At 51.2% G+C, this 26,863-nt stretch overlaps 1 protein-coding gene across 1 annotated transcript; it reads right to left on the reverse strand.

Moving 5' to 3' along the window:
* LOC149336748 (D-amino-acid oxidase-like) lies at positions 1-25,620 on the reverse strand. The gene is made up of 9 exons (XM_089553101.1): positions 25,453-25,620; positions 24,882-24,964; positions 22,528-22,593; positions 21,753-21,807; positions 20,209-20,310; positions 19,219-19,277; positions 10,613-10,730; positions 7,799-7,897; positions 1-419 (listed from the first exon to the last, which is right to left on the reverse strand). The coding sequence occupies exons 1-9, from the start codon at positions 25,516-25,518 to the stop codon at positions 288-290; spliced, it is 780 nt and encodes a 259-aa protein (XP_089409227.1). The 5' UTR covers positions 25,519-25,620; the 3' UTR covers positions 1-287.
* Positions 25,621-26,863: the final 1,243 nt, after the last annotated feature.

Raw genomic sequence — 26,863 nt, forward strand, 5'->3', positions numbered from 1 at the left:
AGTAGTGGTGTTTGCGTCACGTCCTAAGGGGACACTCGTGTACTGGGTAAAGAATCTGTGAGAAACGATTGGACACAAGTTGGCTCAACTGCGGTCATTTTAATCATCGGGGACTGTAAAGAGAAACAGAATGAAAACAACACGGGATCGGGTCGGGAGACGTATTTTCTCCTAAGCAGTTGTTGCAATTATCTTCATTGTATACATGAGAAGGCCTTCGTGAGGTACCGACAGCACGTGTGGGGGTGTCTTGACGGAGACATCCTAGAAACGATAGCCATTGGTGATCAGAGCATGGAGCGCCTCGTTCTTCGAGCATCCCGGATGACGTCCCGAAGAAGACGGACCACGTCACCGGCGCAGCCCCAAGATAAGGTGAGACCGCACCCGCCATGGCCGTAGTTGTGCACGATCGGCAACTGACACAAACGAGAACAAATAAAGACTCGCTTAAGTGCGAAAGCATTGCAGTTCCATTACGAGAAAAGCTGGCGGCGTGATGACGTCATCACGGCACATGATGACGTCATCAACCGGTCGTATGACGCACGCAGCAAGCCGTACACCGCCACTTCGGACAATCCTATAGAAGCCGTTCGTCTATAAATGCCCGCCACTGGCCGACCTCAATGTGGCGTCATTCCTGTGGTGACATTAGTACCAAAATTTTGACGCAACCGTTTGTCGGACAGCGTTCTGAGTGGTGTGATATTGTTTCACGTTGCATATAGCTTACATGTGCTAGTGAAGTTGGAGGCTAGCTTGTCATGGAGATTCGAACCGACGACATATGCACTTTCAATTGTATGCCTTCCCAGACTTTCATATCACAACTGTAATGCACCGCGCGGTTAAGGTGCCCACCAAAAAGTGAGACAGTTAGTACATCATTTCCTTTCCTCAAAAAACGACTAGTTTGTTCGGTAAATTGGTTTTTGAGGAAAGGAATCGCTCAGTACCTGTCTCCGCCGTAAGGCCGTAAGGGAAGGAAGGGAGGTAGGAGTGAAAGAAGAAAGAGAGAAAAAGGTGCCATCGTGGTGGTCTCCGGAATAATTTCGACCACCTGGGGACCTTTAACGTGCACTGACATCGCACAGTACACGGTGTCAGTGCGTAGAGCGTTCCGCTGCTGTCATACGCGCGCCGGCGCGTATGTGTGTGGGTGGCGTCGTATCTCGAAAAAAAAAAAAGAGTTGAACGCCTGAGATAAACTCAGTTCGCAAACCGCAGCGAAACGTCTACGCCTTGCGTCCACGACATGCTTTCATAGTCCCACACGTAAGCAGTGTTAAGCGTCTCTGCTGATTTTTTTTTTGGTTCGTGACTCAGTAGAAAAATAACTAAAAGAAGCAAGGTCGGTGCACAGTTAAGGAGCACTGAGCTGGTGTCGATTAATAAACGTTCATTTTTCGCATATGTGTAACCAAGCGTTGTACCAGCTACATCATGTGCGCGCAAGGACGAAAAAAGTAGACCAGGACAAACACGCCCTATTCTTAAGCAATGCTGGAGGTTCTGCCTTTCCAAATTTGTCTGTTACGTCCTCGCTGTTAGCTTTAAAGGATGTTTTGCGTATCCTGCTAGGAAACGCGTCTCCGGCGCGAACCCTGACTCGGTACTTTTTGGGCCCTTCTTTGCGCTTTTTGGATCCCGCGGCCCCTGTTAATCATGGACCTCAGTCAGAGCAACCTTCCGCTTTCTATGCCTTGTCAGTGGCCTTTTACAGGCATGTAACAGCAGTAGCACCTAATGTCAACATCGTCGCAGACCGTGTGGTGGACATTATGGGCTCGCTATTATTGCCTGTTGTGCCGGCGGCTCGCCGCTCACTTATGCGCCGCGTTCAGTGGGCGCACTTAGCGTCGACACCTCTCCCAGGCCATCTACGCGACTTTGTCTGGAAACTTGGCTGGGCAGTGCTCCCTACTTGTGATCGGTTAGAGCGATGGGGTGTTTTACGCTCCAGTACCTGTCCGAATTGCCCACTCCCGGAATCTAACCGCCACGCTAGAGTCACCTGCGTGGTAGCGCGTGTCTTTTGGCGCGCGGTTCATGCGGGATTCCGTGGGCAGGGCATTTCGTACTTCGTCTCCCGTGGCCGATTCCCCAGCGGCCGTTTTGCTCGCCTGTTAATTGTTGCGGGTCTTTTTAGTTTATGGCGCAGTCGATGCGCCGCGGTCGTTGGTGGCTTTCGACGCCGCGCTGTGTGGCCGATTCTCGGCCGTCTCCGACGGGAGCTCATCAGTTTTTTGTCCGAAGAACTCTTTTTCTTGGGTGAGGAAGAGTTCCTCCGGCAATGGTCATGCCCATTCATTTCTGTGAATAATAGTCGTCTTGTCCTGGTTTTTAGGCCAAACTGGCGCTAAGGTGTCTTTTTTCACCCTTGTGTCAATAGGTATTCTATCCTGTTTTACATCGCCCACGAGCAATTCATATTAGTTAGAGATGTTTATGGTAGCTGTTTAATTGGCTCGCCTTACATGCTTATTGTCATGTGTTCTTCAAAATGTCACTGTACCTGGTAACCTTGGCATGTGTACATATGTAAATAAAATTTTTTCTAAACAAGCCTTGTTTTCTTGTCGGCGATTTCAATTGTGTTTTGGATCCCGTACGAGACGTTCGCGGTCCAGGCCAGGGGCGACCCTACGCCGGGGCCCGGTCTCTGCGGGACATTTGTATTCAGTATTGTTTAACAGACGCGTGGGTTAAGTTACACGGAGACAGTTTTGGTGGCACCTGGGAGCGGGGCATGTCTGGCAGTCGAATTGACAAATTTTTGTTCCCGCGCGAACTTGAGTGTTGTTTAGTAGCGTGTGATGTGCTCGCGTTTCCCCCGGGCACCCCACGCATCAGCAATCATCGACCACTGTCAGCAGTACTGGCCATCGGCGGGGGCGCCCCACGTGTAGACGCGTGGCGTATGGATCCATGGTGAATACAGGGGGGTACTGCGCACAAAAAGCAAACTCGCGACTGAGTCTGCGCTTCAGTCGCGAGTCTGCGCTTGTTGTGTTATCTTCTTGTCCTTGTCTTTTTGTGCGCAGTACCCCCCTTGTATTCACCATGATTGACCGACTAGCCCAACAACGTACGCTCTTAAAGTATGGATCCATGTCTGCTGACAGATTGGTCGAGCGTGGTAGCGCTTGAACACGCGCTGGGAAACCCGGGCGGAGACGACGAGGGTCCCATCTCTTGGGACGAGAGAAAAGCATCGTGGCAGGCGCTCTTAGTTCGCGAAGGCAGGGAGCGAAGGAAACGCATCACGGGCGAGATTAACACCACCCTCGCCCGTATACGCGCCGTCCAGCGAGGCGCGCCGCTCACCTTCGCGATGCGCGACTACTTAAGCTTACTAAAGGCGCGCTATCACACGCTGCTACGCCAGTCACCGCGTGCGGCATCCCGAGCATTAGCACAGGGCAGACCCGTGTCCGACCTCACCGTACTACGCCAGGTACGGGCAGGTAACCTCGATGTATCGCAGCAGGTTCGCGTCGACGAGGTGGTTTTGCCAGACGGGACCAGGAGCAGCAGCGCGTCTGTCATCCGTGACGCATTTACGCGCCACTTTTCGCTGCTCTTTGCTTCTGGGACCGAAAGGCGAGCCACCAGCCCTTTCACGGACGCCCTCCGTAGCTTTTGCTCCACTCTACCACAAGTTCCGGACGATTTAGGCGCGCAGCTTAGCGCCCCGGTCACCCCCGACGAGCTGTTCGCCACGGTGAAAGGCATGAACACCGCCTCAGCTCCAGGCCCTGACGGCATACCCACCAGCTTCTATGTGAGGTTCTACACCGTCTTGGAGTCCCACCTTCTCCAGATGGTGAACGCTTTTGTCAGGGACGGCGAGAGGCCGGAGTCTTTTAGAGAGAGCCGTGTAGTGCTCATCCTGAAGCCTGGCGGGTGCCCATCTGACCCGCAGGCGTGGCGCCCGATCACTCTGCTTAACGCAGATTACAAGATCGTGGCGTCACTGCTGGCCAAAAGGTTGAGCAAGGTTTTAGCGGTGCTTGTAAGCCCTGCGCAGACCTGCAGTGTGCCCGGACGCTCGGTTTTCTCGTCTCTCGCACTAACGCGTGACTTGTTCACGTTCACCTCGAGAACGGGAATCCCGGGTTGTTTCGTCTCGCTCGATCAGGCTAAAACCTTTGATCGTGTCGAGCACCGCTACCTATTCGGCGTCCTCGGGGCTTTCGGCTTTCCGCCAGAGTTCGTGGAGCGTTTAGAGCAGCTGTATTCGGGCCTCACAGCCCGTTTGCTTTTTAACGGCTCGTTAAGCGACCCGTTTAGTATAGAACGCGGCATTAGACAGGGCTGTCCCCTGTCGCCAATGTTGTTCGTCCTATGCTTGGACCCATTCCTGCGCCGCATAGCAGCGAGTCCATCGGTGCGCGGATTCCCCCTACAAGGTCAAGGTCAGGTCAAGGTTTCCGCATACGCCGACGACGTGTCCCTGTTTCTGCGGGACGAGGACAGCTACGTAGCGTGTTTACGGCTTTTCTCGAGTTATAGCGAGCTGTCATGTGCCCTGCTTAACAGGGGCAAGAGCAAAGCTTTGCGCTTTGGCTCCTTTTCGTCGGACCTGCTGGGCGACGTAGAGTGGGTATCGGCGGTAAAGGTGTTAGGTGTCGTGTTCCTCTCCTCAGGGGAGGTGGCCCGAGAAACGTGGTCCGAGCTGAGAGCGACCGCAGAGCGACGTCTGGCAGTGGCAGCGAATTTCCATCTCTCGCTGTCAGAGCGCGCGTTCGTGATAAGATCGTCCGTGTGCGCGTCGCTCTTTTACATCGCCCGCGTCGCTTGCCCGCCGCGCACTTTTACGCGTCGTTTGGCCACACTATGTGGCAGTTTTTTCTGGGCGGGAAAGACGGAGTCCGTCGCTCGCGCGCTCCTCCGTCTTCCCACGAACATGGGCGGGTTTAGCCTGCCCAACCTGCGCACTATGTGCAGCGTCCTTGCTGTTCGAGGCGTCCGCGACCTAGTCAACGCCACCGACTACCCGGGGAGAGGGCTCCTCGCCTACCTTCTCGGGACTTCGCGGCGCCTCTTTTTTGGTAATTGCACAGGTCCTTCAGCCGAACAGCAGCCGGCGTTCTTCCGGTATGTCTGCCGGACGGCCGAGTCCCTCACCGCCACCCTGCCCGAGGTCGACGTCTCTGAGACGCAGGCCTCCCGCGTTTGCGAGCTCCTGGCAATTGAGGAGGCTACACCCGACCAGCTACAGCGGAGCAGGCGGGTACGGTGGCGGGACTTGACGTCACACACGTTACCACCAGACGTCCGCGACTTCGGCTGGCTGCGAGGCTGGAGTGTCCTTCCGACGGGGGTCCGCATCGCCGCGTGGGGTATCGCTCCTTCTTCGCGGTGTCCCCAGTGCGGTGCGACCGAGACCCTCGAGCACGCCATGTTCGAGTGCGTCGTGGCGCGCACTTTTTGGAGACTTTTGTCCCGCATGTTTTTTGTAACTCTCGACGCGCGCACTAGGCCGCGCGACTTTTTTGTGCGCCTGCTCCTTTGTATGGGCGCTTTTGTGTCGTGGCGCCAGCGTGGCGTCGCGTCTCTACAGGGCCGACCGCAGCGAGCCATGTTCCCCCTGCTCCAGCGGGTTCGGGCGCGCCTCTTCCAACAGGCGTGCTGGACCGAGTGATGCTCCCCGAGGAAGAGTTCCTTCGGCGTTGGAGCACTCGCTTCATCGCCGTCGACAGGGGCCGCGTGACCGTACTAGTGCACTGCCTTATTGAGTGTGTGCAGTGCGCGGTGTTGTTGCGCGTTTCTTATTTAGTTAGGGAGCGTGCTTCCCCCGCGGCATCCGGACATTATGGACACTGTGGACATTATTACGTGCAGTGAATGACTTTTGTTTGCAGGGCGACAGGAGTCGCCGTCGTGTCTTGAGTGATCGCTTTTCCGTAATCGAGCGGCACTAGTCGCGAACTGTACTCTTGTATTTTTTGAGGGACTGTGGTCCCTTATCGTGTAACCATGGGGTCCAATAAAATTCTCTTGGAAAAGCCTAATAAAGTAACAAATGCTTGAAAGCAAAGATGGCGTGCGAACAAGGTTTTATATAGTGCATTATACCAGGTGCTTCAAGGAAGACTGCCTTTTATATTTAAAAATAGTGTTTTCTATGTAGAGAGCAAAAAAAAATGGTTCTGTACGCAGATGACACAAACGTCGTTTTCTCAGGAGATAACATACATGAAATATGCGCGGAAGCTAATAGTTGGCTTAGAAATTTAAATACATGGTTAAACTCAAATAGGATGCAACTGAATACGACAAAAACAAAATATTTATTGTTCAGGTCGAAAGGACCAACAAATTTTCCACCCTTACCAATAGAATTTCAGGGAGTATCCATTCAACGCACATCAACGATCCGATTCCTAGGAATCGTGTTCCATGAAAACCTGTCGTGGTCACCTCATGTCGACGCCTTAAGAGCAGATATAGCTAGAGCAGTTGGCTTACTGAATAAAATAAGATCATTTCTCCCGTCTGGGGTTAAACGTAAAATATACTATGCACTTGTCCACTCGCGTCTCGTTTATTGTTCTCTGGTGTGGTCAACGAGAACCGAGACAAATATGAAATACCCATTATCATTACAAAAACGAGCTATGCGGGCCATTGGAAACGTTCCCTACATGGAAAGCACTGCCCCATATTTTACCAGATATAGCATTCTTCAGGTAAAACAACTGTTTAAACAAAAACTATCTCTGGAAGCGCTACGCCAGTACCGTGCAGATATACCGAAATTTCAAGAAAACTATCAAGCTAAACAGCCCCCGTATGAACTAAGACAGAGCGAAATAGTTAGGGCCAGATCACGTACAAACTATGGCTTACAGAGGTTATCGTCGCAAATTCCACAACTCTTCAATAAATACCCTGACATATTAAACTTAATAAGTTCTGTAGGGCTCTGGGCCGGACGCCGTATGGGTGGACGCTGCCTGCACCGGTGATGAAGCGACAGAAGCTGCGGTGGACTCCTGTTTATCCACCCTCCTCACACTACCTCTCCCTTAAGACACCACCACAGAGGCTGCAGAGGAAGCCGCCATTGCACTTGCTTCACCCGCACCGAAGCCCGGTACATTTTAAGTGACTCTAAAACTGCGATTCTAAATTTTGCTCGAGGCCGACTCCATGTCCCTGCTTTTGGCATACTGGACTCGCCCGATGCACCCCCGCCCCGCTAAGTGGAGCTGATATGGGTGCCTGCGCAACCCGGGAATCCCGGAAACAAGGCCGCCAACCTTTTAGCCCGAGGTTCTTTAAACCGGGCTCAGGTGGCCTCGGATCGGGGATTCACGAAGGAGCGCATGCACTCATTCAGCGAGCTGACGCAGGCCTACAGAGCCTCACGCCAGCTCTATACCCCGCCGCACCCCTCCCTAGATAACAAACAAGCAACACTCTGGCGTAGACTACAGACACACTCTCTCCCCTCACCCTTTACCCTAGCCCACTGTCATCCCTCCTTCCCCACTCCAGCATGCGCAGTATGCCCAGAACCGTTCGCCTCTTCCCTCCACATCCTTTCTCTCTGCCCGGCGGACCCTCCCTCGCGCGACCTAGAGAACCTCAAGACCTGGGAGGACTGGGAGCCCCTGCTGCACTCAGAGGACCCGGCCGTGCAGACCATCGCCACCGGCCGGGCTGCCAGTGTTATGGACCTTAGGAACATAAACACGAGTGCAGTGGGGTCGTGCGGGGACCCTGGGGCGTGCCCCGAATTCCTTGTACAATAAAGGTTTTTTTCTCTCTCTCTCTTCCTCCTCACCTTCCTCGTGCCGTCGTCTAGAAGCCGGGTTTCAAGCTCCAGACGAAGCGGGTTTCTCACGGGCCTCAAGCCGACGTAGTCCCCCAGGATCTTTCCGTTCTGTGTGCATAAGAAAAACGATAGACAGGTACACTGCACACGCCGCCAGTCTGAGCGGCATCCTCTTGCACCGTGACACGCTGATCCACTCGAAATTATATCGCAAGGTCTGGGAGTGCGCGAGGCGAAAATAATAAACGCCCGAGTGGCGTGCAATTTCATCATCATCATCATCATCATCAGCCTGACTACGCCCACTGAAGGACAAAGGCATGTTCCATATCTCTTCAATTAACCCTGTCCTTTGCCTGCTGCGGCCACCGTATCCCCGCAAACTTCTTAATCTCATCCGCCCACCTAACTTTCTGCCGCCCCCTGCTACGCTTGCCTTCTCTTGGAACCAACACCGTTACCCTTATGGACCAGCGGTTATCTTGCCTTCGCATTACGTGCCCTGCCCAAGCCCATTTCTTCCTCTTGATTTCGACTAGGATGTCGTTAACACGCTTTTGTTCCCTGACACACTCCGCCCTTTCCGGTCTCAAGCTTACAACCAACATTTTTCTATCCGTAGTTCGCTGCGCTGACCTTTAGTTGAAACCTTTTCGTTAGCCCCCACGTTTCTGCTCCGTATGTGAGTACCGGTGAGATACAGTGCTCTTGAGGGATATTGGTAAACTGCTATTCATGATCTGAGACAATCTGCCACGTGCACTCCACCCCATTCTTACTCTTCAAGTCATTTCACCATCGTGATCCGGATCTGCGGTCACTATCTGCCCAAAGTAGGCGTATTCCATTACCACTTCCAGCGGCTGGCTGCCTATTGTAAACTGCTGTTGTGTTATTTCTTAGCGCGTTAAAGAACAGGTAGTTGAAATCAGTCCTCAGCCCTCCACCTCAGCCCTCCACTGAGGTGTCTATCATGGCCCATGTGCACCATCGAGACGTTAAAGCCCACGTACCATACCATACCATACCACACCGTACCACACCATACCACACCATACCACACCATATCACACCATATCACACCATACCATACCACACCATACCATACCATGCCATACCGTGATTAATTCATTCAGTGATGGCAAGAAGGGGTATACACTGCTCTATTTTTCTAGATATTTATAATCATGAGCACAGTGTGCAAGTTCTGATGATAGGAATCATGGGGCCGTATTTTCTGAGTATTCTATCTGTGCTTCACTTTAGTTGTTTTTTTTAATGCGACAGCATCAAAAGTCTCATTAGGGGAAAAAAGTATGTGCCATTGGTCATCAAGTTAGCTGTCTGGATGGTCGGAAGAGGCGTCATTAGAGCGGAATTAACATAATTTCTGGTAATGGCATGAACAGCTGCTATGCTACGCATTGCAAACACATAGTGTATTTTGCCTCTTTTATTGCGAAAGCAATACTACTTGCACTTTCACGCCTTTGCCGTGCCGCGGCGGTGACCACCATTGACCTTTGCGAAAGCAATACTACTTGCACTTTCACGCCTTTGCCGTGCCGCGGCGGTGACCACCATCGTGCCGCGGCGGTGACCACCATTGACCTTCATTTGACCTTGATTGCATTAGATTGGATTAGATTGGATTGGATTGGACTGGATTGGTTTAGATTAGATTGCATTAGATTGGATAGGATTGGATTGGATTGGAGTGGAGTGAATTGATTTGAATTGGAATGGATTGGATTGGTTTGGATTGGATTGGAGTGTATAATCGATGCATCACCACAAGTCTAACCACAAGCACCACCACCAGCTACACTACCAGCTGTACCATAGCGTAGGTACGGATATTGCTTTCGCAATTACCGGGGTTAACTAAGCTAAGCCACAGCTAATTTTTTATTAGCCAGTCCTCCTGCGATAGCCAGTGCATGATATTGCTTGCTAAACACCAATCGTGACGCAACATGTGCATGGTAGGTGCCAGGAACAAGTGAGCGGGAGGAATACTGGGAAAAATGAATCGGGACAAAATGAGGCACGTTTATCTCTGAAGCACGTAAAAACGCGGCGCGGTTTTCTAGCGCCTTAGTTGTCGGAGCTTATTTAGTCTCCTCGGTGGATGTGGTCCCACTCCTAGTCGTTGTTGCGCTACGAGCGATTTTGAGAACAGTGATTGAGAAGCTTCGCGTTCACTTTGACTTTGCACATACACTTACGTTGTGAAAACGACGCCTGTTGTGTCGGTCTAGTGTATTCAACCAAAATCTCTACAAAGCCAGTAGATTTCATTCAAGAGGGCGGATACTTATTCCCTTGACTAAGCGTAAGCAGCTATATGCAAAATATGAGCAACTGCTACCTTGAATAGATTTCATTCAGTTGATTTCATTTAAGAGAGCGGATACTTATGCCCTTGGCTAGGCCTAAGTAGCTATTTGCCAAATATGAGCAATGGCTATCTTGAATGAAATCTACTCTGACTCTGGAATTTCCCCAATAGTCATTGAACAGGCACTGCTCTAGCTTGGAGTCCTTAGCCTATTCCTCTTTGACCAGCCAACTGGAATCTGAATTGATTGCTTGGTTAGAACACACACCGCCCTTAAGAGACGGCTGTCCCTAGGTTAGAGCCCCGGTCAAGGACGGATTTTTCTTCAGCTCCGAAGATGTGCAGATACTGCGTAGCTTTCCTTCGTAACCGCATGGCCGAGCTCGGTTTAAGATGCTGGTGAGAAACTACTCCCTCGATTGACTATGGCCAGCTTGTTGGGAACAAACTGCAGGGCAGCAACAAAGCTTTACGATACGAACCTTGAGTTCCGGAAAAACTCCCAGGCACGCTTTCCAGATTTCCTCCCGAGAAGCGGCGTCCGGAATCAAAGAGTCGTTGCCGTATTCTGCTGTTCCTCCCAGAACGATATCGTCAGCGCTGGGTTGAAGGACGATGAAAAGAACAAGAAAAATTGGCTGCAGTTCAGCTCTGGTTAGACCTGGAGTGACGCGATAGCTCCGCCGAGCCGCCTACTTATACAGCTGCGATACCTCTCCCCTCTCCACTCCCCCCCCCCCCACTCGACTCGGTGCATGCGCACAACTGTTGCAGCTCAGTTTCGCCGGCACGCCGCGCCGCCGGCAGCAGCAGCTGCTCCGCACCACGTGACCAACCGGCTCAAGGCCACGCCGCCGCCACGCACCTCAAGGAGTGCCACGCTGAAGGCTCGAATAGTGTAGCTCTCGCTACAAAAGGAGTCGAATACACCCACGATGCGTTGCAAGTGCAAGTGCCGCTAAATTGCATTGCCGCCCAGTGCTCCTGGAGGCCCCTGTATTCTATCGAGGCTAGGTTATTCTTTGCCTACAACATGCATCTTTCTACTCTCCCAAGCTCCACCTGGATAACATGGGTAACTGACCCTATTAATTACCTCCGGGCCGCGCACACGGAGTACGCTTTTAAAGAGCTGGCTGGTCATGGTTGTTATACAGTTGAACAGTGGAGACTCGAAAGTGTTGCACCGATGTGGGGACGCCAAATTTGGTTTAAAAATTGGAAGTGACACTTAAGCTCCGCCTTAAGGGTATGACGCGACAGGGTAAGACAAGCGTATAAGTAGGGGTGATAGAGAGTCCGCTAACATGCACGGCTAAGATCGGAAGTGGGAGAGGTATTTGTCCTACAGCGTGTATAATTGGGCCGACCGCTCATTCCTCTCTAAACGTGTGGCTCGCTTTCGAGTAGATACCCACTTGTCTAACCCACACCACCTCACCCGTGGCACTCCTCAAGGTGCTGTTCTCTCTCCTACCCTTTTCAATCTCGCTATGGCCCCTCTCGCCTCCCAGCTAGCTGAAATTCCCGACCTGCATCATATATTTTACGCCGATGACATCACTCTCTGGTGTTCATCTGGCTCTCCCGGTCACGTACAGGACACCCTGCAACGTGGCCTAGATCTCATCGACTCCTTTCTCACCACCGCTGGCCTCTCTCCTGCTCCTGAGAAATCCGAGCTTCTCCTTCTCAACCATTCCTCCTACCAGCACTCACACAACCACTTCGTCTCTCTCCACCTTTCTGGCTCTCCCATTCATGTCGTCACACAGTGCAAAGTTCTTGGCTTCCCTTTGCATGCGGCTAAGAATGTGCAATCCCTTCACCGCGCTGTCACCACCTGCCACTCTGTAACTCACCTCCTGCGGCGCGTGGTCACTCGACGCTCAGGTCTCCACGAGGCTCACGCATGCCGAGTTGCCCACGCGCTGGCCCTCAACAAGGTCTTGTACTTTGCACCCTACGCTTCCTTCACTCAGACTCAACTTAACGCTCTCGAGACTGCCCTTGTGGGCCTCTACAAGGCAGCTCTCAACCTCCCTATCACTACCTCTACCACTAAGCTCTTTGCCACAGGCCTCTTCCATCCTCTTCGTTCTCTTCTCAGTCTCCATCGTGACTCGCAGCTTGCCCGGCTTTCCCTTACCCGTCAGGGTCAGTGGTTATTGACTCAAGCGGGTATCTCGCCCATTCCAATCTCCCCGTTTACCTCTCCTATTCCCACCCCGGCCCCCAATCTTCGTATCCTTCCCCTCCAGACCAACATGTCCCCCGTCCTGCACGCCGGACGTCGTCATGCGGCCGCACAGCACCATTCCCCTCTCTTTGATACCCAGGGTGTAGCTTACACGGATGCCTCCTTCGTGGCTCCTCGATGTTCCTGCGGCTACGCCCTGTACCATCCACACCTCCCTGCTCCTGAAACCCACACCAGCGGGCCGTATCTACACCCTCCAGACGCATTGTCCCTCGAGGTCCTCGCCATTGCGCATGCCCTCCAGTCATTTTCCCTCCTTCCCTCTCTCCAAGAGTACACAGTCTATTCGGACTCACAAGCCGCTATACACCACATACAAAAACGCACCCTGACCCCTTCTCTCCAACAGGAGGTCGAACGAGCGGTCTCCGCACTGCAGCCTTCCATCGTTTTCCTCCGCTGGGTCCCTGGGCATTCAGGGATTGACGGCAATGAGCTGGCCCATCAGCTCGCCCGCGACACACTTTTCCGGGCACCGCTGATCCCCTGGCCCAAGCCCTTGGAGGACGGTGGGAGACTCACCCTTCGCCGCACCATAAAAGAGGTCTACCTTGAGCTCCGCCTCGACAAACGCCTTTACCCTCCCCCTCATCCATCACTCACGGTGCCGGAGTCTCGCCTTCTTCGGCACATTCAGATGAATGCAGTTATCACCCCGTCCCGCCTCTTCCTCTATCGCTATCGATCGGACCTTTCCTGTTCCAACTGCCCCTGTATCTATGCGGACGTGGCCCATTGCCTCTATTGCCCGGCTTCTCAGCAGTCGGGTTCCTTCCCCCCACCCTCTCTATCCATCACCACCTGGCTCGACTGGCTTGGCGCTGAAGGGGAAGAAGAACAGCGGCTTCTGGTCGCCCAGGCGGTCGAAATGCTCGGCCTGTAAATTATGGTCGATTAAAAGTCTTTTACTACTACTAATTGGGCCGATAATGATGATAGTGATCACCCAGCTATCGTTTCCCATTTCTCTCAACTCGAATTCTCTCCCGTTTTCCCTAGTACCCAGAGGAATAAAGAAAAATCATCGTTCCATATACGATGGTCGCGCCCGGTCGCCGTTAAACCCGGCGTCGGTCACTGTCTTAAGGCTGGCGGCGGCGATGAGCCATCCCCGCCGGCCCCACTATTACATTGTGATGACAAGACAGAGGAGCCTTATGAGGAATTATTGGAGGATACTGCACTTTTCTGCCTTGTATGTAATATTGTGAGACAGGAGACAGAGCGCAGGATGGAGCGAGCTTTAATGGCACCCGCAAGTATGGCGACCAACCCTTCGAAGAAGAAGATGATCGATGATGATGGATATGTACAGATGAAGACGAAGATCGCATGTTGTGCTTTGAGCGATGATGATGGATATGTACAGATGAAGACGAAGGTCGCATGTTGTGCTTACACTTTCTCCCCTCGCGTACGAAAGCGACCGGCCCGGGCGCAGATTAGAGCACAGTAGGGCGACGGGCAAAGGGTTTGAGGCGTGAAACATGAACAATCTCGGCACCTCGGCAACGACGATCATTAACAGGATGAACAGGGGCAACGCGATAGTTCACCGGGGACGTTTGTTCGAGTACAGTATACGGACCAATATAACGGCTCAAAAATTTTTCACACAATCCCGGGGTACGCACTGGAGTCCACAGCAGTACCTCATCACCAGGGTGAAAAAATATGGCACGGTGGGAGAGATCATAGGTGTTTTTCCGGGAGGCTTGGGAGGCGTCGGTATTCAGGCGGGCAATGGCACGGCAGTAGGTAAGACGAGAAGTAAACTGTTCGTGAGAGAGTCTGGAAGAGGTTGAGGGGGCGGAGAAGAAAGACGCTTCGAGGGTGAAGGTAGGTTGACGTCCATACACAAGGAAGAATGGGGAGAAGTTGGTGGTTCTTTGCACGACACTATTGTATGCAAAGGTAACGAAGGGAAGCATGGTGTCCCAGTTGGTGTGGTCGGGCTGGATGTAGGTGGCTAGCATATCGGACAGCGTGCGATGAAAGCGCTCTGTGAGCCCATTGGTCTGAGGGTGATAAGCTGAAGAGGTTTTGTGCACGGTTCTGGAGGCGTGAAGAACTTCGGCAAGGATGCTGGAGAGGAAGGACTTGCCGCGGTCACTAATAAGGACACGAGGAGCTCCATGGCGCAGAAGGATGGCGTTCAGGAAGAAGTGGGCGATCTCTGAAGCAGAGCCGGAAGGAACAGGGGCCGTTTCAGCGTATCTAGTTAAGTGGTCGATGGCAGTGACGATCCAACGGTTGCCCGTTGGTGTTAATGGTAAGGGACCGTAGAGGTCAATCCCAACGACTTCAAAAGGGGAGAAAGGACAGGGGAGAGGCTGTAGAAGGCCCGCAGGGGCAGACGTGCTCCGTTTACGACGTTGGCAAGAGATGCAAGACGCAATATATTTTCCAACAGCGGTTGAGAGGCCAGGCCAAAAGAAACGGCGCTTGATGCGGTCATAAGTTTTCTGAAAGCCTAAGTGGCCAGCCGGGGGATCATCATGAAAGGCCTGCAAAACTTCTCGGCGAAGAGAACGGGGTACGACAGGGACCCATGAGTCACCGAAGGGGCTGTAATTGTGCCAAAGAAGGATGTTGTCGACTAGCTTGAAAGAGTTAAGTTGGCGACGTAGGCGGGCATTCGGTGGCCGCGTAGCACCGCTCAGACGGTCGATAAGAGTCCGGCAGTAAGGGTCGGCCCGCTGCGCTGAGGCGAGATCGCCAAGACTGGGAGCTGGCATCAAGTCAATGGGTGCGGCGGTCAAGGTTGAAATAGCCGTCGAAGGGGTAGTTTGGCAGTTTGAGGATGCGGAGGACACGGGTTGCGGATGCGGAGGTTGGGTTTGGGCGAGGGGACAACGAGATAGCGCATCGGCGTCCTGGTGTTTCTTGCCCGATTTATAGGTGACGGTAAAGTCATATTCCTGGAGACGGAGAATCCAGCGGCCGAGGCGGCCGGACAAGTTTTTCTGCGAGGACAACCAGCACAGGGCATGATGATCAGTGACAACTGTGAACTGGCGGCCGTACAAATAAGGGCGAAATTTCTGAATGGCCCAGACAACAGCGAGGCACTCTTGCTCAGTTATCGTGTAGTTCTGCTCCGCTGCAGTCAGTGTACGACTGGCGTAGGCGATGACTTGCTCGCACGAAGAGTGCTGCCGCTGCAGAAGAACTGCACCAATGCCGTGTCCACTGGCGTCCGTGTGTAAAATCGTTGGAGCATTGTCGTCGAAATGTGCTAGTATCGGATCAGATGTGAGAGCCTTCTTTAAGGTAGTAAAAGCGACCTCACAGGCCTCAGACCAAACAAACGGCTGGTCAGCGCAGAGGAGCTTATGCAAAGGGGCCGCAATAGAGGCAAAGTTGCGTATGAAGCGCCGGAAGTATGACGCTAGCCCCAGAAAACTGCGCAGGTCTTTGACGCGCGATGGGCGAGGAAAATGCAAAACTGCAGCCACTTTATCGGGATCAGGCTTTACACCCTTCTGGCTAACGACGTGACCGAGTACCTTGATAGAAGTGGAAGCAAAGCAACATTTCTTGGTGTTTATCTGAAGGCCGGCCTCAGAAAGTGCGCTTAATACTTCATCGAGACGAACAAGGTGTTCAGAAAAAGTCGAAGAAAAAATGACTATGTCGTCGAGGTAGCATAGGCACGTTTTCCACTTCAGGCCTCGGAGAACGGTGTCGATCATGCGCTCGAACGTGGCCGGAGCATTGCATAGGCCGAACGGCATAACGTTGAATTCGTATAATCCGTCGGGAGTGGCGAAAGCAGTTTTTTCCTTGTCGGCCTCATGCATAGGTATTTGCCAGTATCCGGATCTTAGGTCGAGACTAGAGAAAAATTGTGCACCTTGGAGACAGTCGAGGGCGTCATCAATCCGAGGCAGCGGATAAACATCTTTTCTAGTGATCTTGTTAAGGGCGCGATAGTCAACACAAAAGCGTACTGAGCCATCCTTCTTTTGAACCAGCACGACAGGCGAAGACCAAGGACTCGAAGAAGGGCGTATGATGTGGCGCTTGAGCATGTCGGCTACGTTATCTTGAATAACCTTGCGCTCACTAGAAGACACACGATACGGGCGACGGCGAATGATGCCCGAACCATCTGTGTAGATGCGATGCTTAGCTGCGGTGGTTTGGCTCAAGGTTGTTGCCTGGGTATCGAAGGAAGCGGCATGCTTGGTCAAGACGGCAAGCAATTCATCTTTTTGAGTGGGGGTGAGACCGGGGCTAATAGCAGCTGAAATAGATGCAGAGGCAGAGGCAGGGGTCGAAAGAGCGAAGCTTGATGGGGCAGAGGAAAGAACGGCCACAGGTTGAGTGGTATCCACAGAAGCGATGGCTGTGCCTTGACGCAGAAGAATGGGTTCCGGCGTAGTGTTGAAGGCAGTCAGTAGTGAAGACCCATTGGTGAAGCGGAGCAGGGACGCGACGAGAAAGATGCCCCTTGAGAGAAGACGGGGGCTTGGTGTGACGAAAACATCCCCAGCGTTGACGTGGGCAGAAGCAACAGAGAGGACATCTTCGCAGCCGGGGTAAAGTACATGATCAGCGGTGGTAACCAGATGATGAGAAGGCAGGACAGAAACGGCAGAAAGGTCGGATTCAGAAGCCTGTAGAGTAGGGGGACAGCAGGTAATTACAGCCTGCGCAGAGTGGAGGAAGTCCCAGCCGAGGATGAGGGGATAAGCACAGGAGGGAAGCACAGCAAATACTATGTAGTGCAGGATTCCGTCGATAGTGACTCGTGCCGTACACAATCCGGAAGGACGCATTGATTCATCATTGGCAGCACGGAGAGAAGGACCACTGTAAGGGGTGCGCACCTTGCGAAGACGAGAACATAAATCAGAACTAATTACAGAAATGGCGGCGCCAGTATCGATCAATGCTTCTACAACAGTGCCTTCAATGTCAACGGTTAACATGTTCGATGGCTGTGCAGGAGGAATTGAGAGGGCGGCGTGTGGTGCAGTTTTACCTCCGGAAACTGCACAATTTAGTTTTCCGTGTGGCCAGTTGTCTGGGAGGATGGTGGACGTAGAGGCGACGACGAGCGGCGGAAAGGCGATGGGGAGCGGCGGCGCGACGGCCTGTCGGTCGAGGAGCGGTCCGGAGAGGTAGAGGGATAGGAGGGACGATAATTGGTATGGTCAGCAAACGGTGGGCGGTAAGCGTACGACGAGTGCGGAGCGTCTTGGGAGAAGTCCGCGTACGATGGGCGACGAGGAGGACTGGAGGCAAACGCCGGACGGTAAGCAGGCGACGAGTACGTAGCTCCGTTGCGAAAGTCTGGGTACCACTCGCGCTCGTCGCGTTGACGCCGACGGCACACACGGGCAACATGCCCTCGAATTCCGCAGTAGTGACACACCGGCCGACGTGCAGGCGGACTCCAAACAGGACACATAGCGGGGCTCGGGGACACAGAGACCGGAGTTTGCTGGACGGGCTGTGGATGCGACGGGTAAACAGCAGCAGGAGGCGTCGCAGCAACCTGGGCATAGGTAGGCACAAAACGCGGTACAGGTGGTTCCGCAGCCAAGGGGCGAGTGACCGAAGCGAGCTCGTCTTTGATGAGATCACGCAAAGGCGAGGACGGCGGGGCTGGAGGCGGGTGGGAATCAACTGGCGGTAAGGTGGAGCCGTGCAGTTCCTCCCGGATAATGGAGCGAATCAGGGAGCGTAAGTCCACGTCGGGTGAAAGTGGGGTGTCCCAGGTGTCTTTTAATCGAAGTGACTGAAGGTCGTCAAGACGATGGCAAGTTGTTCGGATGTCTTGGACTGACGTTGGATTCTGAGCAGCAAGCGTGTTGAAGGCAAATGACCCAAGCCCTTTCAGAAGATGACGTACCCGATCGTTCTCTGACATAGCGCTGTTGACACGTCGACACAGCGAAAGCACGTCTTCAATGTAGGATGTGTAGGACTCACCGGGTAGCTGAACGCGCGTATCTAGCTTTTTTTTGTAGACAGCGGGGCTTGCACCAGATGTGCCAAAGATTTGTCGTATCTGTGCCGAGAAGTGAGCCCAGTCCGGGATGGCATCTTTGTGGTTGACGAACCAAGTCTTGGCCACGGCAGTGAGGTAGAACGACACGTTTACAAGTTTCATCGCTGAGTCCCAACGATTATAGGCACTGACCTGGTTATATTGGTCGAGCCAGTCCTCGACATCGTCCCCACGAAGACCAGCAAAAATGGGAGGCTCGCGCTGGAGTGTGGTGATGGTCCAAGTGGGGTGGCCAGAAGATTGGGAAGAACCGGGTTGGCTCATCATTGCTGGCTCCAGACGGTTCGAATCGAGAGGAAGAAGAACGGGGGGCCCATCGGTAGTACGAGTGGTGTTGTCGCTGACGGTATCCATCGGTGCGGATGGTACGAGCAGGTGGCGACCGGAACGTAGCTGCAGTCTGGCGGCGGAGAGGACGCAGGGATCGAGAGCACACTCCACCACTTGTGAGACAGGAGACAGAGCGCAGGATGGAGCGAGCTTTAATGGCACCCGCAAGTATGGCGACCAACCCTTCGAAGAAGAAGATGATCGATGATGATGGATATGTACAGATGAAGACGAAGATCGCATGTTGTGCTTTGAGCGATGATGATGGATATGTACAGATGAAGACGAAGGTCGCATGTTGTGCTTACAATATGCTCATTTAGAAACACGCAACTTGGTCCAAGGGTTCAAGGGTGGCGCAGTCTATACCTGATGGATGTGATAGCTCGCCAAACTCAACGGGTGGTTCACAGCCCCTCTCTGCATTCACTCACTAATGAAGCCCGCGCATTGAGAGTCACAGGTGGCCAGCTTACTTGGGTATGATGTAGTAGTCCCCCGCCACCACGACGGAGGTTATCCAGGGCGCTCGCACCTACAAGAACCAAGGGAAGAGTAGAGAAGTTCTTGCCGAAAGTCTTCCTCCTGCTGAGCATGCGCGTGATTATGCCTTTTTTATCTCAAGTTACACTCAACAAGGCTGGACCAGTGCTCTGTGAAGCGGTGCACTGTACACGACTGATTCCCGGAAACTTAGTGAAAAAAAAATAACGAAAGATCTCAAGAGAGCTGTAAGTATGCTAGTCCACTTGTGTAGGACGGAAAGCAGGGCGAGTTGGTTTTCAATTGTACTAGCATGGCACTGCGCGAATGACAGACAGACAGAAAGACAGACGGCGCGAAAGACAGCGCCGTGTTGTCCCGCCTTCCCTTGGGTCTGTCTTTCGTGCTGTGCCAGTATGGATAGTACAGTGGTGAGCAGCCTTGTCTAGAGCGCTCGGGCGGTGCACTTTCTTGCAAACAAATCCAGATTTTGTGGCAGCCTCTAGGGTCCAGCTGCAACGCTTGCACGGAAGTAGCGCCAGATAGCCTCGTAAACAAAGCAGGCACGAAAACTTTGCCCTGTAATGAGGGGCTGCTCTCTAATTTCGGTTTTTGTTACCAAGTGCGCACTGCTCAAGCGCTCTAGACAAGGCTGCTCACCACTACAATTTAAAGTCCACTTGTATAAACGCCACTGCTCATACGCTTGACCCCGACGCGGGTCGGATCCTACAGGTTTGTATATACATAGCCCCGGCTTGGCCCTATATACTACACATGGTATGCAGGATAAACTATAGAACTTCGCTGCTGCAAGATACAGTACTTCCTGTCGTGCTTAAAATGGCTCCACAACTTAAGAAAGTTAGCAGGCGCGCCGCAACTCACTTGGGTGACGGATATCTAATGAAAGTACTCAGTTGCTGGCTGAACAGCCGACATGAACCGTAGGAATCAAGACTTGCCGTCTAGGGCAGGCTTACCCGTATAGTTTGTCCCCGAACCGGAACAACCAGTGGATCCGGCACCAGCGTCCTTGCGCCGACGCCGGAGCAGTTGACGACCACGTCGTACTCGGTGGCGAGCTGCATGGTGGGAACGTAGAATGAGAAGCACAAAAGAAAACATAGGTATATAGGAGCGATTTAACGGACACCGAGAGAACATCGCAGTGGTATGGTGGCTGTCTCAAAGAAGCTCTGTTCTTTTATGCTTGCATTTTTAATGGGAGGCCTGGAAAAGTACAGCTTAATTCCGACGTATTCCCGTTTCCTCGGAACTTATGCAACGGTACCCGCGCAGTACGATGCACAGCGGGCACACTTTCAGGCGTACACAATAATCACAAATTTCAAACCCATTCCCTCAACTGTTGACCTGGGCGTACAAACACTGACATTTGTTACCGTTGGGCCTGCATGATGTTTAGCTTTTTTTTCAGCCAAGGACATCACAGCATGCGTTCTGCGTCTTAGGCAGCTGAAAATTTGATTTTAGAAACAAACTAGCAGGTGCGCTTCGCGCAGTCCTGTGAAATTTCGATATTGTTTACTGGCAGGAAAAGTATATCTGTGCATTTTGAGCTATACCTGATACGCATGGCATTACTACCGACCCTCTACAGGGCTTTCGCAGAGGCGAACACAAAAAATACACGAAAATACGATTGCTCTGTATAGTATGGGCTCGTACGATTGCTTCGTCTAGGGTAACAAAACGACAATGATCGCAGTAGCAATGCGTACCCCTTATAAAAATGGTCTACAGGCAGTCTATAGACTTCTTATAGACTATTGCCTTCCTATGGACATTTATTTTTGTCTATTTATGGTCTATAGACTGTCTATCGACAAAAGTCTACTAAAAGTGTATGACCATAAATCTATAAATTGTCTATAGGCTGTCTATAGCATTTGTATTGCCTGCAGACTGTTCTCTAGGATTTGTCTATAGAGAGTCTATAGACTTAATAGACAGATGTCTATGGACATCTATAGACTGTCTAAAAAATGTTTGTAAGGGACGTGCGCTAACGGCCACAATGACGCACTGTTTTGAGGAAAAACGAGTATGTAATAAAACTGAATTCAAAACCGTTATCAAGCGTTCCTCATAGCCTGAGTCGCTTTGGGCGTTAAACCCCAATAAAGCTAAAACCGTTATCAAGACTAAAAGTTGGTATGCCAGCGCGCGTGACACAAAGGTTTGCTCAGCTCACCGAGAAACAAAGCAATTAGTCATGCAGCGTTATTTTAGTGGCAGCATTACTGTGTGAGACAAAGAAACATGACGTCAGCGCGCCCATTGAGGCGATAAATATTGACGTCAGCGGCGTGCGTGGGAACGTGAAAAAAATAGGGCAGTTGTCTCGCACGCAGTGAAAACGGAGAAAACACGCAATTTTCGTTTTGCCTGGAGCGCAGCGACGGCTGACGAGTGAATACTTCATAACACAACCACATGTTACGCGAAATAGACTTCACAACGCGCCGGCCGTTTAGTGACTCGGTACTTGTTTTTAGCTTACCTCGTTTAGGGATTCAAGCCGACGCTTCCGAAAACGACCACCCCGAGCAACAAACCTGCGCGAAAAGTGCAGACACTGTCCCGTTAGTTTTACAGCATTGCATTTGTTTAGAACTGAAAGGTTAATGCAGCGCCATGAAGACGAGAGCTGGATGAAGACTATAGTCTGGTCAGGGACAATCATATATGGAAACGCGAAAATCCAGACGCGGAACATAAAAAAAGAAACGTAAAGAAGACGTTTCGGCTCCCGTACGGAAGCGTCGTTAACGATGAAATGAAACAAGCAGTGGTAGCCGCTCGAATACATTTGAACAGAGGACGCAGGGAGTATGTGTGTCTAGACAGGGGTTAGATTTCGATCAAATGCGATCGATGCTGTGGCTTGTTGGCGAGCACTGTTAGGCAATAACATCGCCGGACACTGCGTACCAACAGGACGAGGCATCGACTTGGGGTGGACACGGGAGTGGGGGATGTTTCTATATGCATTGAGTGGTAAACGCGAGACAAATAGCCCTACTGATGCAGGCCACGGCAAAGTGCCCCAGCGCATGCTGTGATTTTTCCCGTAGGCCGCTGGTATACGCACACACTCGCGTTTGGCGTTTGGCGGATCGATTGGATCATTTGCAAAACCAATCAATCAATCAATCAATCAATCAATCAATCAATCAATCAATCAATCAATCAATCAATTGATGTTCCACAAGACGATCGACCAGTAAAACGCAGCGCTCCCTGCCACGGTGACTGAGAATGGTACGCATACGTGCCTTTGCATCAGATAAGGAAGGAACTTTTCGCCTTCGACCGTCATGCTTATCAGGAACACGCCGACACTGCGGAGGGAAGAAAAAGAAAGTCGTCAACTCCAACAAAACCACAACGACTACAACTCTTCCCTATTGCCTTGATATCATTGTGATTAAAATCGTGCGTTATTAAAATAGCCTGCTTTTTTTTGTGCCATTACGTGTATGCATTACTGACTTGTGTTGTTAATACTATTGCGTACTGTGCGTAGTAGATGTGCTAAGTTACGTATTACGTTGCTCGTCTCTTTGTAACGTTTTTCACCTCTGCGAAGATGAGCAAGCGGCGCCACTGTCAGACGCCAATCAGTGCTTGTATGTTCACCTCAATAGAACAAGAACTTTTTGGAAATCTATGGAAGCGTTTTCCTCGTCGGCCCTGAACCGTCTTGCTGAACAATTTATAAAAAGGCAGCATCGAAAATCAAGCGGCATTATACACAATTATCAGTCCTTTCAATCGGAAATAAAGAAACAATAATTAGTATTTACTGCTAACAGTTGCCATCACCTCGGATAGCAGTCCGTCAGAGAATAATAATTTTTAACTGTCTCGTTAGTTTTTTATTGTGTTCACATCATGGGTCTGAGTCCAGCCGAGAAGGCTAAGCGTCCATGTGATCAACATGTACGTTTTAACAAAGGGAAGCTTTGGGCCAATTGGTTCTCCTCTCCAACATGTACGTTTTGTTGTGACTGGTTAAGAACATTTCACCTTTTTATGACGAAAAATTTCAGGACCAGATTATGCTTGCTAATGTACCAGCGCTCAAAAGCCAATGCCGAAGTATTGCCAGTGCCGCTAATATTCAAGAAATCGGTATGCCTCCAATAACCATTTGGACGAATTTGTGCAGTTAGTCCGAACAGTGAGGGAGGCCGAATCGAAAGTCTGGAACCAGTACCAAGACTCATATACAATCAACAACTTTTTACTCAGTGAATAGCACCATATGTTTCCCCACAGCCTTTACCAGAAAATTATAGGCGAGAAATTGTTGGACGCCGCGCAGTCACTCCTCACACATTCGCACCTCCTTTTTCATCACACTTCTTGGTCACACAGAGAGGCGGAACAGTTTTGACAAAAGCGCTTGCTGCTGAGAACATATTGAGGTTAAACTTTTAATGCATGCTCCTTGAGAGCTCATGACATTCAAACGGTATGTGGCGAATTCGGGGCGCTAAGAATTAACGGGCTATTTTGATTTATTTGCTTCGTGCTTGGAAACATCAGTTCCTTGTGGTCCTTTCTGCGAGTTTTCTGTATCCCAGTATTGACTGTTTTACCAAAAGCGCCGTCATCTTGAAAATGTGGCACCATCTAGTGCCGACGCCAGTAACAACTGCCATGCTGGTGTGCGCGATCGCAAACGAGACGCAGGTGGCAGAAATCGTCATTCCGAGAAGGGACATCACACGCGCCCGACCTGTATATGTGTTACAATGCAAATAGATTACTTGTATATAGTACCTCTCTCCCCCTATCCTTTCTGGCTGTCCCCTCACCTCTTTCATTTAATTTCTCTCGTCTGCCTGCTATTCCTCCATTCCCGCTGCCCCAGCTCAGGTGCTTCCCGTAGCGATGGCAGATGCCGGGGCTAGCAACAATCTTTTCCTTCCTTTTATTATTATTTTATTTTAAAACAAACCACTATACTAGTTTCCGCATACACTTTTCTGCCTTCTGAAATTCGGGACTGACAGAAAAAGCTTTTCAAGCAGCAATGAATCCATTCGGTCAAGAAACAGCTGGAACATTAGTGGATCCCACATCGTACTGACGACGGATGTATGGCGTCTTCCAATCAGGGGATACGGAGCAAGTCTTTTTGTACCGCAAAACAGATGAGCTGGGATTGGTGTTCGGATCCTGAGTTCTGGCTGGACAGCGACATATATCTGACCGCTTTGCAAATTCCAAGGGATGCTCGAGATCGTCGAATGGAATATGCCAATAGGTTACTAAAATCTGACTTCTACCGTTCAAAAATGCCAGGGAGGCAGGCTAACTGTAAAAATACTTTCGAGATATCTGACTGAGTTCGAGAGGTATACTAGGGTAACTAGTTCGGAATATTGTTGGAAGCTATAGTGGGATACAACTTAGGTCAGCAATGAAACTCCGCCCACATTTAGCACCGCCGCACAGAATTCCTCCTCCGTGACAAAAAAGCAGTCCGCCGTTAAATCTTTTCTTGTTACCTGAAGAATAATCTGACAAAAAAAAGAAATTATAAGCTCAACAGTACAATAGCAAAAAGTATATCTTTTTACTGGAAGCGAGGTTTTTCTTCGAAGAAGCGTGTTCTTACCTGTAGTCTCCAGAGAATCGTCCCAGCTCCTCAGCAGTCATTTCCCGGTACTCCAGGAAGGCGTCGGCGTACGCAGGTTTCGGCTGTGCGCGGAACACACATGCTTACTAATATTGGTTACTGGTCGTAAATGCAACCTGCGCCGGTCAAATGTTTTAGGGGAATCCGCGAATGTGGAGTAGAGCTGCGAACTGCGAAGTTTATAAGAAAGCAGCGTAGCCTTCCTCTGTAGCCGTAAGGTTGCGTTTGGGTGGATGTCAATGAGTAATTGCTCCCTTATTATAAATGCATCCTAGCGAGTTTTCCAGGGCTTATTATAACTATCTGTTCCTTTCTTTTTCAGAGCAGTGTGCAGGAGGTTACGTCTGTCTTCCGCGCAATACAGAGACTGAGTGATTTTTAAAACATTTCATATCCACAGAACCACTATTGCACTGCCGTGTTCCGCAAATCGGTTTTGAAACTAGAAATCTCCGCTGGAGTGATTGCAGCCAACCCCCTCCCCCCCCCAACACATCCACCTTCTTGGTGATGACTCCATTCGCACACAAACGCGCATGCGCTGACTCACGAAGGCCTCTTCCCCAAGCTCGTAGACTGACGTGACGACGAGGCCCAGCATATTGCTGCTGTACATCTGCTGCAGGTTCCTGTAGAAGTCGAACGTCTCCACGCACCAAGCCCTGCAGTTGCGTGCATAAGAGAATAAGAATTGAGCATAAGAATTACAATTTTCCAATTTTCGAAATTTCTCTCCAAGAATGTTAAACATTGTTGCGTGGCGCGATAATTCTCATTTATGCGCTTGATGTTTTTTCTTGATTTTGTTTTGAATCAAAACACGAAAGTTAATAATCACGGTCTCTTGGGCCTCGTCAAGCTGCTCCGAACAGATTTTTTCCCAAGAGCTCCAACCAGGTATATATGTGGTGAAATAAATGAATTGAATTGAATTGAATGCTGTCATGCGAGTAAGAAGCGTGTCTTACTTGAAAGACAAAGCCTAACCTCGCGACGCTCTTCTAAAAAATTGCCAGTGGCTTAGCTCGGCTATGCCAGGATACACGTTGCGAAAGCGAGCGCAACGACGAGGCAAGCGGTGTGACGTCATACCAAACGGCGGCGGCGGCTCCGCGGCGAGGCGCGCGGTGTGACGTCATGCCAGATGGCGCAGCGAGCACGCGGCGCCCACCAGCTGCGGCGGTTGCTAGGCAACGGCTCAAGGTCGGTCTCTGTGCCTCCTCGGAGCACCGCCACAGCGAAATCGCAAGTTCGTGGCCAATGTAGCTTTCGCTACAAAATTCTTTGACCCGGCGCGGCGTCAGATAAGGCCAATTGCTCCTCCGTTATATCAGTCACATCACTCCATTCGCGACGGGACACATTTTGGCGCCTGGTTAGGCCGCATTTATGCAACAGGGGCCAACTTAGTACTTGATGAATCGATATTGGCGTTGAGTAGCTCTTTCTGCCGTTACTCACTAAAATTTCTTGCCCACACAACGTATGACGCCATGGCGACACCACAGCGGATCATTCTGCGAATTCTCGGCAGACGCTTGGCAGAAGTCGTCTGCTCGAGCAGGCGACGAGTAGTAATGTTCATTCGCAGAATGATCTATCGCAGTGTCACCTTACTTAATCAGGAGTCGAAATGTCTAGGTTTGCGGCTTCTAACGTTTAGTGGCGGCGTGAACGACGCGCCGTATGGTTTCCCTGCTCTTTGTCGGAAACTTTTTAAATAAGTAAGGAGAACGATAAGGATCCTTGAAATGTGTTGTTGTTCACACTCGTATTTTTTTTGTTACATCTGGTTTACGCCAGGAGTAAATTTTGGCAAGGCATTTGTCACTCCAGTTTCCATCAGCCCTAAGCGATGCACACTGGCCCCGACGCATTCATTTCTCTTAATGCTGCACTGGGGCTCAGGTCGAGATTTTCTTAAAAATCCTTGAAGAGCAGTGAATCTATGAAGTACTATG

This window comes from Amblyomma mixtum, chromosome 7 (genome assembly GCF_055824585.1).
Source record: "Amblyomma mixtum isolate Tamu chromosome 7, ASM5582458v1, whole genome shotgun sequence".
Taxonomy (NCBI): domain Eukaryota; kingdom Metazoa; phylum Arthropoda; class Arachnida; order Ixodida; family Ixodidae; genus Amblyomma; species Amblyomma mixtum.